The following is a 17,879-nucleotide window of genomic DNA, read 5'->3' as shown; positions in this document are numbered from 1 at the left end:
CCACATGCCGCAGAGCGGCTGGGCCCATTAGCCACAGCCGCTGGGCCTGCGCGTCCGGAGCCTGTGCTCCGCAACGGGATAGGCCACGACAGTGAGAGGCCCGCGTACCGCAAAAAAAAAAAGTACCTGTAATTAGCTATCAAAGTACAGTCAAATCATCAATCTGAAATTATGATAGACTGCATAAGGTTTATTTACTTACTTCCAAACTGTCTCTGAAAAAATGTTTGCCAATCTAATCAACAACATGTATAAAATGCTCAATTCTGTACCATGTACTGTGCTTAGCTAGCATTTTACTTGGATTATCTCACTTCATTTAAAATAATACAAATTGAGAAGGAGGGACTATTTAACATTAAATATTTTATACAAATGGATCTTGTTCATTAAAAGCCTTTCTAAGGGACTTCCCTGGTGGCGCAGTGGTTGCGAACCTGCTGCCAATGCAGGGGACACGGGTTCGAGCCCTGGTCCGGGAAGATCCCATATGCCGCGGAGCAACTAAGCCCGTGCGCCACAACTACTGAGTCCGTGTGCTACAACTACTGAAACCCATGTGCCTATAGCCTGTGCTCCACGACAAGAGAAGCCACCACAATGAGAAGCCCGCACACCACAAAGAAGAGTAGCCCCCACTCACCACAACTACAGAAAGCCCACGCACAGCAACGAAGACCCAACACAGCCAAAAATTAATTAATTAATTAAAAAAAAAAATCCTTTCTAAGATTAAAACACTCTTCCTAGGGGGCTTCCCTGGTGGCGCAGTGGTTGAGAGTCTGCCTGTCGATGCAGGGGACACGGGTTCGTGCCCCGGTCCGGGAAGATCCCACATGCCGCAGAGTGGCTGGGCCCTTGAGCCATAGCCGCTGAGCCTGTGCGTCCGGAGCCTCTGCTCCGCAACGGGAGAGGCCACAACAGTGAGAGGCCCGCGTACCACAAAAAAAAAAAAAAAGAAAAAAAAGCACTCTTCCTAGGTAATGATGCATGAAAGAAAAGGAAGGTTTTGTTTGTTTGTTGTTTTGGCCACACCATGCAGCATGTGGGATTTTAGTTCCCAGAACAGGTATCGAACCCGCACCCCCTGCAGTGGAAGTGCAGAGTCTTAACCACTAGACCACCAAGGAAGTCCCAGAAAAGGCAGCTTTTTAAAACTGTATAATTCAGGGACTTCCCAGGTGGTGCAGTGGTTAAGAATCCGCCTGCCAATTCAGGGGACATGGGTTCGAGCCCTGGTCAGGAAAGATCCCACATGCTGCAGAGCAACTAAGCCCGTGTGCCACAACTACTAAGCCTGTGCTCTAGAGCCTGCGAGCCACAATTACTGAGCCTGCAAGCTGCAACTACTAAAGCCCGCGTGCCTAGAGCCCTTGCTCTGCAACAGGAGAAGCCACTGCAATGAGAAGCCCGTGCACCGCAACAAAGAGTAGCCCCCCCTCGCCACAACTAGAGAAAGCCCGCGCGCAGCAACGAAGACCAAACGCAGCCAAAAATAAATAAATATTTTTTAAAACTTGCATGATTCAGATATTTCTCTACTTCAGAGTATTACGTCTCCATATACTTGGGATTTTCGCATTACATTCCAGGGACACACCTAGATTAATAATAAAGAAAAGAAGGGACTTCTCTGGTGGTCCAGTGGTTAAGACTCCACACTCCCAATGCAGGGGGGCCTGGGTTCGACCTTTGGTCCGGAACTAGATCCTGCATGCCGCAACTAAGAGCCAGCTAGCCACAACTAAGACCAGGTGCAGCCAAATAAATAATTTTTTTTTAATAATAATAAAGAAAAGGAGATGGTCTAGGTGCTAACAGGTAGGAGGAAAAAGTTCAGGATTAAATAGTTAAGAAACAACGTCCCACGTTACCTGAATCAGTATCTACTCTTTCCTATTATATACTACCTACCTTTTAAAAACAAGTTTCAAAATCCCAGGTTTCCTAAAAAAGAAAACATTAAAGTACATGTGCCCCCTTAATTTCTGTAATTTTAAACAAAGCAAACAAGAGTTCCACAAAAACTTACCTGTACCACTTGTTTCTGTAGTTGTGTTGCCTGTGTCGCTGAAATCTGTGGCTTTTCCCGAGCACCTCTGGACCGGTCACTGCTCACCGAAGTCATCATATACAGTATATACAAAATAATGTATGCACAAAATAGAAAATCTGAAAGAAAGCAGACACAGTAAGCAAAACTTCCAGATTATAGAAAACGACACGGATAAAATTCAGGGATAAGGAAGAAATGTGAGATAAAACATAAAGGTTCTCTAGAATGCAAATTCTGAAGAAACAAACCATTAGGATTTTAGATTTTCCTGGTAGCTCTCAAGCCAATTTACTAAAGCAGTCTAAATGCCTATGGTTTATGATTATACCAATTTTAAACAAAAATATCAAATATCACCAATTTTAACCAGCAATTATTTTACCACTATATAACCAGCCCTCTGCATCCACAGATTCAACCAACCACGCAAAATATTAGAAAAAATTTTTTTCAGAAAGTTTCAAAAAGCAAAACTTTGAGTCTGCCACACTATCGCAATTATTTACATAGCATTTACATTATATTAGGTATTATAAGTAATCTAGAGATGATTTCCCATTCTTTAAATTTATTTATTTATTTTTGGCTGCATTGGGTCTTCGTTGCTTTCCCTAGTTGTGGGGCACGGGCTTCTCACCACAGTGGCTTCTCTTGTTGTGGAGCAGGGGCTCTAGGTGCGCAGGCTTCAGTAGTTGTGGCACACAGGGCTCAGTAGTTGTGGCTCGTGGGCTCTAGAGCGCAGGCTCAGTAGTTGTGGCGCATGAGCTTAGCTGCTCCGCAGCATGTGGAATCTTCCCGGAAGAGGGATCAAACCTGTGACCCCTGCATTGGCAGGCGGATTCTTAACTACTGCCACCGGGGAAGTCCTAGAGATGATCTAAAGTATACAGGAGGATGTGTATAGGTTATATTCAAGAAATATCATGCCATTTCTTTTTTTTTTGGCCACGCCATGTGGCATGCGGAATCTTCGTTCCCCAACCAGAGATAGAACCCGTGTCCCATGCAATGGAAGCACAGAGTCTTAACCACTGGACCACCAAGGATGTCCCTATTATGCCATTTCTATAAGGGACATGAGCATCCACAAATTTTGGTATCTGAGGGAGGTCCTAGAACCAATCCTGTGCAGATACCAAGGGACAAGTGTATGTAGTTACTATTACATCAGCGGTCCCCAACCTTTTTGGCACCAGGGACCGTTTTCCTGGAAGACAATTTTTCCACGGATGGTGGCTGGTGGGCGGGTGTGTTGATGGGATGGTTTTGGGATGATTCAAGCGCATTACATTTATTGGGCACTTTATTTCTACTATTATTACACTGTAATATATAATGAAATAACTACACAACTCACCATAATGCAGAATCAGTGGGAGCCCTGAGCTTGTTTTCACTTGCCACTCCCACATAGGGTTTTGAGAGGAGTCTGCAGGCAATTGATTTATTATGGTCTCTGCAGTCAAACCTCTGCTGATGATAATCTGTATTTGCAGCTGCTCCCCAGTGCTAGCATCACTGCCTCAGCTCAACCTCAGATCATCAGGCATTAGATTCTCATAAGGAGCACGCAACCTAGATCCCTCGCATGCACAGTGCACAGTAGGGTTTGAGCTCCTTTGAGAATCTAATGCTGCCGCTGATCTGACAGGAGGCAGAGCTCAAGCGGTAATGCAAGTGATGGGGAACGGCTGTAAATACAGATGAAGCTTCGCTCACTTACTCGCTGCTCACCTCTTGCTGTGCAACCCAGTTCCTAACAGGCCACGGACCAGTATCAGTCTGTGGCCTGGGGGTTGGGGAACCCCGTACTACATGTAGTTTTATCTGCCTCTTCCCATTTACAGTTAGTATTTGAACCCAAAGGTGACGTTATGTCCAGCCTGGATTTTACCGGCAATAATGTAATTCAAAATGTGATGTCTAGGGGACTTCTCTGGTGGCCCAGTGGTTAAGAATCCACCTTCCAATGCAGGGGACGCAGGTTCGATCTCTGGTCAGGGAACTGAGATCCCACAGGCTGTGGGGCAACTAAGCCTGCGTGCCGCAACGAAAGATCCCATGTGCCTCAAATAAGACCCAATGCAGCCAAAAATAAATAAATTTTTTTTTTAAAGAATGTGATGTCTAGGAGCAAGTTATACCTTAAGGCAAAAACCACTTATAAACAATAAACCTTCCAAACAGACAAAAATGACTGTAATTTTCCTTTATTTACTCAACACTTATTGAAGAGCTACTAAGTGCCAAGCATACAACTAAATATAATATGCCATGAAAACACGATTATAACAACAAAACACACTTCACACCCAGTAGGATAGCTATTATGATAAAAAATTAAAAATAGAAAATACGTTTTGGAGAAGATGCAGAGAAATTGGAATCCTTGAATACCACTGGTAGGAATGTAAAATGGTGCAGCCACTACGGAAACCAGTATGGCAGGTCCTCAAGAAAAAAAAAAATCAAAAGTAGAATTACCGTCGATTCAGTAATTCCACTTCTGGATATACACCAAAAAAAAATTAAAAGTAGGGTCTCAAAGAGATAGCTGTACACCCATGTTCATAGCAGTATTAATCACAGTAGCTAAAAAATAGAAGCAACCCAAGTTTCTATCTATAGATAAAAGGATAAGCATATATGGTGTATACACATACAATGGAATGTTATTTAGCCTTAAAAAGGGAGGAATTTCTGATGCATGCAACAAACATGGATGAACCTTGAGGACATTATACTAAATAAAATAAGCCAGGCACAAAAGGACAAATACCCTATGACTCTACTTATATGAGTTACTTGGAATAGTCAATTTCACAGGCAAAGTTGAGTAGTGGTTACCAGAGGCTGGGAGCATGCGGAAATGGAGAGTTACTGTTTACTGGGTATGGAGTTTCCATTGAGGAAGAAACATAAAAACTTCTGAAGATGGATGGTCACAAAACCAAGTGAATGTACGTAATGCCACAAAAAAGTACACTTTAAAAATGGTTAGGGACTTCCCTGGTGGTTAAGAATCCGCCTGCCAATGCAGGGGACAAGGGTTCAAGCCCTGGTCCGGGAAGATCCCACATGCCGCGGAGCAACTAAGCCCGTGTGCCACAACTACTGAGACTGCGCTCTAGAGTCCACAAGCCACAACTACTGAGCCCACGCGCCCTAGAGCCCGTGCTCTGCAACAAGAGAAGCCACCGCAACGAGAAGCCTGTGCACCACAATGAAGAGTAGCCCCCACTTCGCTGCAACTAGAGGAAGCCCGCATGCAGCAACAAAGACCCAATGCAGCCAAAAATAAAAATAAAAATGGTTAAAGTGATAATTTTTGTTATGTATGTTTTACCCCAATTTAAAAAACAGTGCAGCAATGCCTTAAGAGTTTAACTTCCAACCTAGAATTCTATACTCAGCAAAAATTCCAATCAATGTGAACAAAGAAACAAGTTGAGTTCACACATACAATACCTCATAAACTCAGGAAGCTCCTGGAATAAACAAAACCTCTAAAACAGCAAAACAAGAAGGGGCCGTTTGCAACAACCACCACAAATTACCTACCAAAATCCATTTACAACATATTTTTCCCTTGCAGTTCTCTTGCAAAGAGGGTGAAAAGCTAAATACTTTCTCAGCCTCCCTTGTAGCTTGGGATAGCCATAGGCCACTTTTCTCGAAAATAATCTGAATAGTCATAGCGCCTTTATTTACAGTCTCCCAAAACTGTAAATACACCAACTGTCCTTCAAAGAGTGAGTAAATGTAGCATAACCATACAGTTGAATATTACTCACGAATGAAAAGGAATCAACTATTGAACAACACGAATCTCAAATGCATTATGCTAAACGAAAGAAGCCAGACTTAAAAGGCTGCATACTGTATGATGCAATTTTTATGACATTCTGGAAAAGACAAAACTAGAAAAATAAAGCAGATCAGAGATTGCCAAGAACTGGGGGATGACAAGGGGGTCTAACACAGGAGACAGGAGGCTCCCCCAAATGACAGTCAAAAAAGATCAAGATGACATCTTGACTGCTGACAGCTGACAGGAGGCCTATAGAGCAACCAAATCTAATCAGAGCAGGAAAATAGTGGGATACCAAAGAGACGCCTCCAAGAAAACGTTCTTGACCATCTAAAGAAGTTAATTTGCACATATGAAAAAGTATAGGGACTCCCCCGGTGGCACAGTGGTTAAGAATCCACCTGCCAATGCAGGGGACACGGGTTTGAGCCCTAGTCCGGGAAGATCCCACATGCTGCGGAGCAACTAAGCCCGTGCGCCACAACTACTGAGCCTGTGCTCTAGAGCCTGCGAGCCACAACTACTGAAGCCCATGCGCCTAGGGTCCATGCTCCGCAATGAAGAGGAGCCCCCGCTTGCCGCAACTAGAAAAAGCCCACGCTCAGCAATGAAGACACAATGCAAACAAAATTTAAATAAATTAATTTATTTTTTTTAAAAAAAAGAAAAAGTATAGAGTTTAATCAGTGGTGGGTACATAGAAACCTAAGCAACTGTGGGAAAAAAACCAAAACAATTATTTTTCCCCATAAAAGGCAACACGGCTCAACTGTAATGCCTATATGATCACAGCAACTTTTTTTTTAAATTTACTATGTGCTGAGCACCAAGGTGAATGTTTTACATAAATTTCTCCCTGTAATCCTCAACACTCTATAGAATTTGGCATAATCCCCATTTTAAGGATGGGAAATAAAACTTGAAAAGGTTCTGCACAGGCCAATGAGATGTAATATAGTTAAGTCCCAATCGCTTATTTCCTAGGGTACAGAGCCTACAAACCAAACCAGGTACTAAATTACAAAATAACTGTTGCCTTCATAATCCTAAACTAGCAAAACAGTAGCAAGAGGCCAGGATGGAGGAGACAAAACTCTTAATTATGAAAACAAGCCACACAACATCCAGCTGTAGACACTGCAGTCTCCAAAACACAAGACTTATAGCTAGAGACACCATAATTTGTAGCCTATCTTTAGCACGCCTTACCATCTCCCTAACTTTTCCTGACAGTCATATACACTCAGAAAAATAGCAATGTTGAACAACATGAACATTTAAAATAACATCAAAGTAAACCCTTTTATATTTTCAAGAATTTTAAATCACTGCTTGAATCGAAGGTCCATTGGAACTTCACAACTAGGAGGTCACTGGTGATCACTGCCAATACAGCTTTGAAACAGTGGTGTGGAAAAAGCCAAGGTGAGTGAGGGAGAGTGGCAGTAAACTAATCATACTTGCAAGAGGTGGTAGCTAGAAAGAGATACAGAGCATCAAAGCAGAATTTTGTCAGGATGAGGTACATTGAGCAATTCTAATACACTGTAAGCCCCATGAGGACAGTGATTACATCTGTCCTGTCGCTTTTGTTCTTCCAGGGCCTAACACAGGGTGTGCGCTTAATTAGTTAATATATATTTACTGAACAAAAGAGGCCTATCTATAAGCTGAAGAGGAGATAATTGAGAGGCATTAAATTGAGATAGCAATAAAGAAAAATGATTCACTTGGACAGGAAGAGAGTGCCCTCTCCTCAGGCCAACAGAATGAAGGGCAGGTATGGCAGCAGCTAAATTTTTAGGAGATTAGGAGACGTACAATGGAGTCGGTTGTATTTGCCTTTACTTTTTTAGTAAAAGAGAAAAAACACCTGCAGAGAATGCATACTAGACGAGTGGGGGTGGAGGAATGTAAGAAAATGGCAAAGGTTTTAACTGCTACTAACCTGAATATGAGAGGAAGCTAAAAGAAGTAAAAAGAACAGAAAAGTGATATGGAGGATCCCAACTGAAAGCAGAAATCTTGACCTTCTAGTGGCACTAATCCACATATTACCATGAAATCAACTAGACTGTCAAAAATTCAGGATCACAACTTAAATGAATAATCAAGGTAGAAGTGGGTTAAGATGAACAGATCCTTTGCTGAAATATCCCACAAAATAAAAAGAACTTGAATTTCAAACTAGAAAGAGTCCACTTACTCAAGTCACGGATGATGTCGCCAGGTGAAGAGCTGCTCATATCTACCTCTAACACTGGGGCCTTTCTCATAAGCTTTAAGCTTCAATACATATTTGAAAACATCCCTTCCTAAAGAATGTTCTCTCTCCAGTTTATTACAACCCTGGATGCCAGATTCGCAACCCCATTAAAGGTAAAAATAACACTTTAAAGTAATGTTTTGCATTAAACATGTGTTTCATTCTAATATAATATGGTGACTCAATCTTTTGGGCCATTAAGTACTTAGACAATTTGAAGAAAACTATGGACCCCCCCACCTCAGAAAAAGGCATATCCACAGAAATTTCTGCCTGAAATTTCAGGAGAATTATATCTCATCTCTCCCCTGCCTTCCCCCAAAACCCATCCATGAACAGCCCACTCCACCTCCTCAATGCCCATGGATGGATACCCAGGCCAAAAACCCTGCTCTAAGAATTTAGTAGAGCTCTAAACTGTACTTAAAGCTTAAGGGTATCCCAGGATCAAGCAAAATTTAAAACTATAACTGCTAATTTGGTCATTAAACAACATCATATAATTCACAATTTTTTAATGGGCTCTATTCTCCCTTAAAAACAAAAGGCACCTGCTTTGTTCCCAAAGGAACAATTAGGGGAAAACTCTGACCCTCAATAAACTTACACTTAGTATTTAATCAACATACTACCTATGTCCTTTCTGATGAAACTGTTATCAAGATCTGCTGAGATGGTACAAACCCAATCAACTAATTGTAATGTTAAAAGAGTCTGCTGTTTTAGGTGAATATAATTAGCAGGAAAACGTATACATCCTCCCCTCTGAACCACACTTAAGAGCATGAATTGGAAACAGACTAACCATCTATGCCCTACAAATATCTGCTTGAATCAACTGGCCTAAATGTGGCACATAAAAAATTATGTACTTCAATGGAATATTACTCAGCCATGAAAAATGAAATAGTGCCATTTGTAGCAACATGGATGCACCTTACAGATTATCATACTGAGTGAAGTAAGCCAAATATATATAACCTATATGCAGAATCTAAAAAATAATACAAATGAACTTACAAAACAGAAACAGACACACAGACACAGAAAACAAACTTATGGTTACCAAAGGATTAGGGGGAAGATATCAATAAATTAGGAATATGGAATTAACAGATACACACCACTATACATAAAATAGTTAAGCAACAAGGATTTACTGTATAGCACAGGGAACTATATTAAATATATTGTAATAACCTATAATGGAAAATAATCAGAAAAAAATATATGTATAACTCAATCACTTTGCTGTACACCTGAAACTAACACAATATTTTAAACCAACTATACTTCAATTTAAAAAAATAAAAATACTCCCTGGGGAAGTACAAAATAATAATAACAACGTATTTCACATCAAAAAATTTTAAATGTTGAGCCTACTAGATTGAAAATTAAATTTGGGATTTAACACTGTCTGCCACTTAAAAGATGATTCAATGGATGAGATGTCCAAGACAAAGGTATACTACAACGCCCTAACTGATCCAACCTATCCCCTTTAGACTGTATCATATCCAACTAGGGAAGCCTAGAAACCCGTTATCAGCCTTCTCAAGGCCCTCTTTTTAAAAAGCCAGATTTCTCTCTCTGCTGCCAAGGCCTAAAATGGGGAAAGCATTATGTAAAAAACCAGCACTTTTCAAAGCAGAATCAAACCTACTAAGTTTTTGGTTTGGCTCTGTTACTGCTCCAAGAGCTACTACAAGGCATTTGAAATTGCCGGAACCCTGCCTCCAGAAACAGAGGCTTCAAAAAAGAAGGGCAGGAGAGGAATTGGAAAACAGAAACACAAAACCAATTCCAGTGGCTAAATATAAAATGTTATATCAAGTTAAATAAAAAGCTGAAAATGGAGCGTGGCAATATATATGGCAAAATGAAAACTTTAATGTAGAACGGCCATAATATTTCATGCTTAGGGAACATGTTAAAAGTTTTAAGAATCCATTTTAGTAACAAATCATTTTTACAAAAGGGTAGCAGTAAAACAAGAATATCCACTCGGAAACAATTTCCTTAATATTCTTTTGGTCATATTTCGTAAGAAGTCTCCACTGCCCCTTAAAGTGGCCTATCTATTGACTTATTTATTTATAATAAGCAAGCAAACACACACATCTGTATCTATGCTCATCTCTACCCAGATTATAACCATCAGGGCCCCAAATTCTTATTTCCCTTAGCCTTGCACTCCACCGCCATCCCCAGAGTATCTTTGCATCCACAGCTGCTGACAAAGGTTAGAGGTTCTGGGTCTACCATGAGGTAATTGCCAACAAAAAAATACAAATGATAACACCCTGGATTGAAACCAGAAATAATGGAGTCACCTATAAGGGGTTAGCGAGACAGTTTTGAAAGGACCCTGCTTTTCAAGTGTACGATTCAGAGGAATGAGGAACATTAGTTAAAAAATAAAAGGTCAGTGCTCGTTTCAGCAGCACATATACTAAAACTGGAACGATACAGAGAAGATTAGCATGGCCCCTGCACAAGGATGACAAGCAAATTCGTGAAGCATTCCACTTTTTTTTAACACAACGTTGTAAAGCAACCATACTCCAATAAAAATTAATTAAAAAGGGCTTCCCTGGTGGCGCAGTGGTTGAGAGTCCGCCTGCCGATGCAGGGGACACGGGTTCGTGCCCCGGTCCGGGAAGATCCCACATGCCGCGGAGCGGCTGGGCCTGTGAGCCATGGCCGCTAAGCCTGCGCGTCCGGAGCCTGTGCTCCGCAACGGGAGAGGCCACAACAGTGAGAGGCCCACATACCGCAAAAAAAAAAAAAAAAAAAATTAAAAAAAATAAAAGGCCAAAAAATAAATAAGTAAATAAAAGACAATATTACCATACCTCATTGTCACTCACCACTCTGAGAGGAATGATGGGTAGAAGGGGCTGAGTCAGCCGCAGAAAAATGACAAAATATCTACCCCCAGCATGGAATAACCTACTTGGCAGGTGATGGGCTATCAGAAAGGCCTGACTGGGTAATTCCCTGGCAGTCCAATGGATAGGATTCTGTGCTTTCACTGCCACAGGCCCGGGTTCAATCCCTGGTCAGGGAACTAAAATCCCATAATCCACACAGAGAGGCCAAAAAACAAACAAACAAAGAAGGCTTGACTGGAACACTGTAGATATAGGGGGAAAGCCTCTTAAGAAAAAGAGAAGTTCCATGCAGACTCAATTCTACACTATAATATTAAGGAAAGCAAAAAAGACTGAAGATAGGAGGTAAATCCACAATTGTGAATGAGGAGACTAGAGGACCACAATCCTGGAAATCAACAAGACTTCTGCTGTAAAGAACATGTACTAATCATAGTTTTTTTTTAAAAAAAAAGTGGCTCCTGAAATCAATCCTGGATAAATCTGAGAAACTGAGCAGAAAAAGACAAGAAATATAAGTTCAAAGCTTGTACTGGGGGGCTTCCCTCATGGCGCAGTGGTTAAGAATCCGCCTGCCAATGCAGGAGACATGAGTTCGAGCCCTGGTCCAGGAAGATCCCACATGCCACGGAGCAACTAGGCCCGTGTGCCACAACTACTGAGCCTGCGCTCTAGAGCCCGCGAGCCACGACTACTGAGCCTGCGTGCCACAACTGCTGAAGCTGTGAGCCTAGAGGACATGCTCCACAACAAGAGAAGCCACCGCAATGAGAAGCCCGCACACCACAACCAAGAGCAGCCCCCGCTCGCCGCAACTAGAGAAAGCCCGCATGCAGCAACGAAGACCAAATGCAGCCAAAAAATAAAGCTTGTACTGGACTAAAGCTGTGGTCAAGAAATATTTATGAGGAATTCCCTGGCGGTCCAGTGGTTAGGACTCTGCACTTCCACTGCTGGGGGCCCAGGTTCGATCCCTGGTCAGGGAACGAAGATCCTGGAGGCCACGCAGTGTGGCCAAAAAAAAAAAAAAGTATTACAAAAAGAACTGAGGTCAAGCAGCATTACAAACATCCTAATTTGTAGAACAGAGGCATTCTTAGCAAAGCTAAGTACACTTTTCAATATTTAGAGCTGCAAATTTATTATAATAGTAGCAACTGCCATCGTATTATCGACACTCCAGGAACCACTTTACCTCCAAATTATCACATTATCTGTGCAAGGTGGGTATTACGATATCTGTTTTATAGGTGAATATATAACCTATCACATAGACCTAGGCCAAGTAATAAGCGAGTTGGGATGTACAGGTCTGTCTTGATGCCAAAGTTTGGACTCTTTCCACTACTTCACACATTCTAGCTCCTTAATAAGTTCTCTTCAGAAAACTGTGGACCCAAGGCATTCAAAAATTAATGCACCCCTATGGCTGTACAACAATATGAATGTACTTAATGTCACTGAACTGTACACCTTAAAATGGTTAAAAAGGTAAATTTTATGTTACACACATTTTATCACAATTTAAAAAATCAATTCACCCAACAATTTTGCCCACAATTACTATCACATAATTAAAGAACAAGTCATTCTAATTATATTAAAGAGGCAAGACATGAAAATGAAAATATGAGGATGAAATTAGCCTTGATACTAGAACCTGATAAGGACAGTAGAAGAAACAATAATTATAAGTCAATCTCACTGACAGATGTAGTCATAAAAATTCTAAATTGAATCCAGCATTGTATAAAAAAGAAAATACACCATAACCATGTCTAGGATGTCCCAGGAATAAAGTTGGTTTAAGAAATGAAAAATCCTCACAGACTTAGAAACCAAACTTATGGTTACCAAAGGGGAAAGGTGGGAGGGAGGGATAAACTGGGAGTCTGGGATTGATATATACACACCACTACCTTTAAAAAATAGTTTATTATATATATTATATATATACCAAAAAGGACCTACTGTATAGCATAGGGAACTCTGCTCCATATTCTGTAACAACCTAAATGGGAAAAGAATTTGAAAAAGAACAGATACATGTATATGTGTAACTGAATCACTTTGCTGTACACCTGAAACTAACACAACATTGTTAATCAACTATACTCCAATATAAAATTTTTTTTAATTTTTAAATAAAAATAAAATTCTGAAGAAATGAAAAATCATTTAATAAAATCACTTTCACAGAATAAAATTTAAAAATTTATGATCGGGCTTCCCTGGTGGCGCAGTGGTTGAGAGTCCGCCTGCCGATGCAGGGGACACGGGTTCGTGCCCTGGTCCGGGAAGATCCCACATGCCGCGGAGCGGCTAGGTCCGTGAGCCATGGCTGCTGAGCCTACGTGTCCGGAGCCTGTGCTCCGCAACAGGAGAGGCCACAACAGTGAGAGGCCCGCGTACCGCAAAAAAAAAATTTATGATCATATAAGCATTTCAATAAAGACATTAGTGAAATTCAACATTCACTCAAAGTAAAAATTCTTAGAAAACAAGAATACTTCTTTGACTTGATAAAAGGTTATCTATATAAACCTGCAGCAAAAACCACACTGAATTAAAAGCATTCCTTTAAGATAACAAAAATAAACAACAAAATACAGGCATCACTGCCCTGATCACTTCCATTTAAACACTGATTTGGAGGTCCTAGCCAGCTCACTGTGGCAATTAAAAGACACACTCAAAAGATTAGAAAATAATATTTTAAAAGATCCCACTTCCCTAATAATTGTACAAACAAGTGTAAACACCTGAAACTAACACAACATTGTAAATCAACTATACTTCAACAAAAGAAGTGTAAAGAATCTTCAGCTATATTATTATAATTGGTTAAGTTTAGCAAAACTTCTAGATACAAAATAAAAATAATTGTACAAAAATTAATTACACCTATATACCAGCTAACAAAAAAAATTCTATGTCTATGGCTGCTTTTGCACTACAGTGGCAGTACTGAATAGTTATAACACAGGCAAAGCAGAAAATATTTCCTATCTGGCCCTTGAAAAACGTGCTCCAATACCTATTCACTCAATAAAAGTTATCATTCTTCCTGAACTAGATTCGACAAATTCCCAACGAAAGTCTAACAAGGGTTTGTCTCAAATCTGACAAGGTGATTCTAAAATTACACAGGGGAGCAAATAGTCAACAGCTAAGACGCTCCTTAAAACAAAAACAACAAGGCCCAAGGCTGATCGTCCAGGTAGCAAGGATTATAATGCCACAGTAATTACAACACTACAAGACTGGTACAGGGAGAGACAACCCGTGCAATGGATCAGAAGAGAAAGCCCAGAAATATGATTTCCAAAAAGATGGCAATGCATGTGGTCAGGAAAGAACAACTTTCAAAGAGGTTGAAAGAACTGGCTGACTATAGCTTTAAAAAATGTTTTTTACTAGGCCATACGTAAAAAAAGTTGTTTAACAGGTATTTTAAGAATATACAAAAGTCAAAATTATTGATTTCAGAAGAAAATAAGGTTAATTTTTTCACCCTGTATAAAGGAATTTTTATCTCATAATAGTAATTATTTTCTTAAGAGAAGCCCGTGCACCGCAACCAAGAGCAGCCCCCGCTCTACTCACTACTCTACAGCCCCCTTCACTACTAAATAGGTGTCAATATAAGAACTGCTAAAATTGCAAAGATTAATACCTTTTTTTTCTTTTGGCCACACAAGCGGCATGCGGGATCTTAGTTCCCCAACCAGGGATTGAACCCAGGCCCCCTGCAGTGGAAGAGCAGAGTCCTAACCACTGGACCTCCAGGGAAGTCCCAAAGATTAATAACTTTAAAATTAAAAACTTCTGTTCATAAAAAAGCAGCTGGCCCTGTGAAAATACAAGCCATAAACTGGGAAATTTTTTATCAACATACATGTAACAAGAATTAGTATTTGGATTTTATCAATATTAAGAAATACTGGGGACTTCCCTGGTGGTCCAGTAGTTAACATTTTGCCTTCCAATGCAAGGGGGTGCGGGTTCAATCCCTGGTCAGGAAGCTAAGCTCCCACGTGCCTCGGGGCCAAAAAACCAAAACATAAAACAGAAGGAATATTGTAACAAATTTAATAAAGACTTTAAAAATGGTCCACATTGGTCTTCCCTGGTAGTGCAGTGGTTGAGAGTCCGCCTGCCGATGCAGGGGACACGGGTTCGTGCCCTGGTCCGGGAAGATCCCACATGCCGTGAAGCGGCTGGGCCCGTGAGCCATGGCCGTTGAGCCTGCGCGTCTGGAGCCTGTGCTCCGCAACAGGAGAGGCCACAACAGTGAGAGGCCCACATACCACCAAAAAAAAAAAAAAAAAAAAAAAAGTCCACATCAAAGAAATCTTAAAAAAAAAAAAAATACTCTGATGGATAAACAAGGTCCTGTTGTATAGCACAGGGAACTACATTCAATATCCTGTAATAAACCATAATGGAAAAGAATATGAAAAATATATATGTAAAACTGAATCACTTTGCTGTATACCAGAAACTAACATTGTAAATCAACTATACTTCAATTAAAATACAAAGAAAGAAAGAAATACTATGGGGAATTCCCTGTGCAGAGTGGTTAAGACTCTGCTTTCACTGCTGAGGGCCCGGGTTCAATACCCGGTCATCAGGGAACTAAGATCCCATAAGCCACTCAGTGCAGCCAAAAAAAAAAAGAGAAATACCATGAAACACAAAGCAACAGAAAATTATCCAATAGGAAAACCAGCAAGAGTTTGTCAGAACTTCATAGTAGATAACCAAAATAGCGCTTAAGTTTCCATCACAGTCCATTTAAAATATCCCAAAACAGCCTACAGATTTCTAGGATTATATTTCCTAATACTTTTTATATATTAACTTTCCTTTGAGTTCTACAGTACATACATGCAATTCATATTTTAGCTTATCAATTCTGTTTCTTCTATATCTAACTTGTCTTCCTAACCTTAAATCATAAACGAGTTAAGACCAGAAATTCATTTTATTTTGTTTTTTCCCTTCACTACTAAATAGGTGTCAATGTAAGCGACATTTGATAAATATGTTGAAATGACATGTGATAGAAGCTGGTAACTTATAAAAATTAAGAATGATGTAAGAAAGACCAAATCATAACAGAGTCAATGATTCCAAAAAAGAACAATACATGAATTGAATTCTGTTTTCTAAAACAATCAGTTACAGACACCTCAAAGCAAGCACTCCCAGGATGTGAAACAATGTTCCCCTATTTATAAATCTTACACATCTCAGGTTAATGAAATGACATTATACAAGTATTTCTAGTTATCTTTTGGACCTGTGTATCTTAAATTTAGAGAAGAGACGAACCATAATTCAGGATACCATTTCAAGCATCACAAGGAAAATTATGTCCCTGAAACCTATTTTAGCTAGAAAAGGTTTCACAAGCTTTTCATTGAATCAGCTATTCTAATATTATTTACTAATTTTCTTAATAGGTCCTCTGTCAACTGGAATGCTAAAGGCCACAGGCATATTACTGCACTGCCTTATACATACACTGTAAATAGCAAATAACCAATTAACCAGAATATCTCACATGCCTAATATGCCGGTTTAAAACTTTTTACTCTATTTGAATCCGTCTCTCACTGTCAGTATGAATACACACTTTGCATACTTTTTTGAGTTAAAGATTTTGAGATTTTTTTTGGTTTGGGTTTACTGTTTTGGTTGTATTATATAAACAAGGTTAATTGTTTTGTCACGATTATTTTAAGAGCTTTCTTTGAGTTTAGTGTTCTCAGATATGAATACAAACATATGAAACTGTCAAGCATCATACAAATGTGAAACTAGTATTTCTGAAATAAAGGGACTACTTGATTCTTTCTAAAATCACTTTGAGCACTAATACTCTATAATTCTATGCTAAATATCTAAAAGTTAAGCATCCAACCAAAACCTGCCTGGCTGAGTGGTATTCCCAGAGTAAAACCTTTTTTTAAAAAAGTCATTTTTAGTTTACCCACAGATTTCAACAGTTCTTTTTTTAATTGAATTATGTGATCCTTTTCTCACTCATCTTTAACTGTTTAATCCTCAGTGCCCCCATTTATGAAAATAAACTAGGTACATTAAATATAACAAAATGAGAATCTCTTCTTACAGCAGTGCCATCTGGTGATGAAAATCTGCATGTACAGAAATAAGCTAAATTGAATGGATGCTTAGATCGAGTTTTTTGATTTACAGAAGACTTTTAGTCTTAATAGTCTTGCTATTAAAACCAAACACTTTGCTGTAATGTATCTGAATCTCACTTGTCAATCAGAAAAACCATAAACTCCTTATATTTCAAACTATAAAAAATTTACTAATTCACTGCCTCAATATAAACATTAAGACTTTATATCTCTAGGGAATTCCTTGGTGGCACAGTGGTTAAGAATCCGCCTGCCAATGCAGGGGACACGGGTTCAAGCTCTGGTCCAGGAAGATCCCACATGCCACAGAGCAGCTAAGCTCGTGCGCCACAACTACTGACGCTGAGCTCTAGAGCCCGCAAGCCACAACTACTGAGCCTGAGTGCTGCAACTACTGAAGCCCGCACACCTAGAGCACATGCTCTAAAGATAAACGTGCAAGTTTATAAAGTAAGCAGAGGGGGGAAAAGTGTTACTAAAATCCTCTGGGAAAAAACAGAGCTCAGAAAACAAAGTCAACAGGATGTATGATTCAACAAATTTTCTTATGTCTTACATAAAGCCTCTGGAGAAAATGAATTCATAAAACAAGGTAAAAAGCATAAGTTACCAAAATCATTATCGACATCCTTAAAAATTACCACGAGTGAATTGTGAAAATGAGTAAGTC

General features: G+C 39.9%; 1 protein-coding gene and 1 non-coding gene across 19 annotated transcripts in view; one reads left to right on the top strand and one right to left on the bottom strand.

The window, feature by feature from the left end:
- The window catches only part of UBAP2 (ubiquitin associated protein 2), a 121,126-nt gene that overhangs the window by 82,142 nt on the left and 21,105 nt on the right, over positions 1-17,879 (bottom strand). For all 18 annotated transcript variants that reach the window (XR_012332229.1, XR_012332230.1, XM_033857957.2 and 15 more), the window contains one exon: positions 2,033-2,172. Coding sequence is in view for 16 of the 18 variants with exons in the window: in XM_033857957.2 (XP_033713848.1) it covers positions 2,033-2,131 (99 nt within the window). In the remaining 2 variants the exon portion in view is untranslated. Of the gene's footprint in view, positions 1-2,032; positions 2,173-17,879 lie in introns of those variants that run through there.
- LOC117312865 (U6 spliceosomal RNA) lies at positions 10,565-10,671 on the top strand. Its single transcript, XR_004527269.1, has one exon. It is a non-coding gene; the product is annotated as a U6 spliceosomal RNA (small nuclear RNA).

The sequence above is a fragment of the Tursiops truncatus genome, chromosome 6 (assembly GCF_011762595.2).
Source record: "Tursiops truncatus isolate mTurTru1 chromosome 6, mTurTru1.mat.Y, whole genome shotgun sequence".
Lineage (NCBI taxonomy): Eukaryota > Metazoa > Chordata > Mammalia > Artiodactyla > Delphinidae > Tursiops > Tursiops truncatus.
This window is presented reverse-complemented; position numbering and strand designations above follow the sequence as displayed.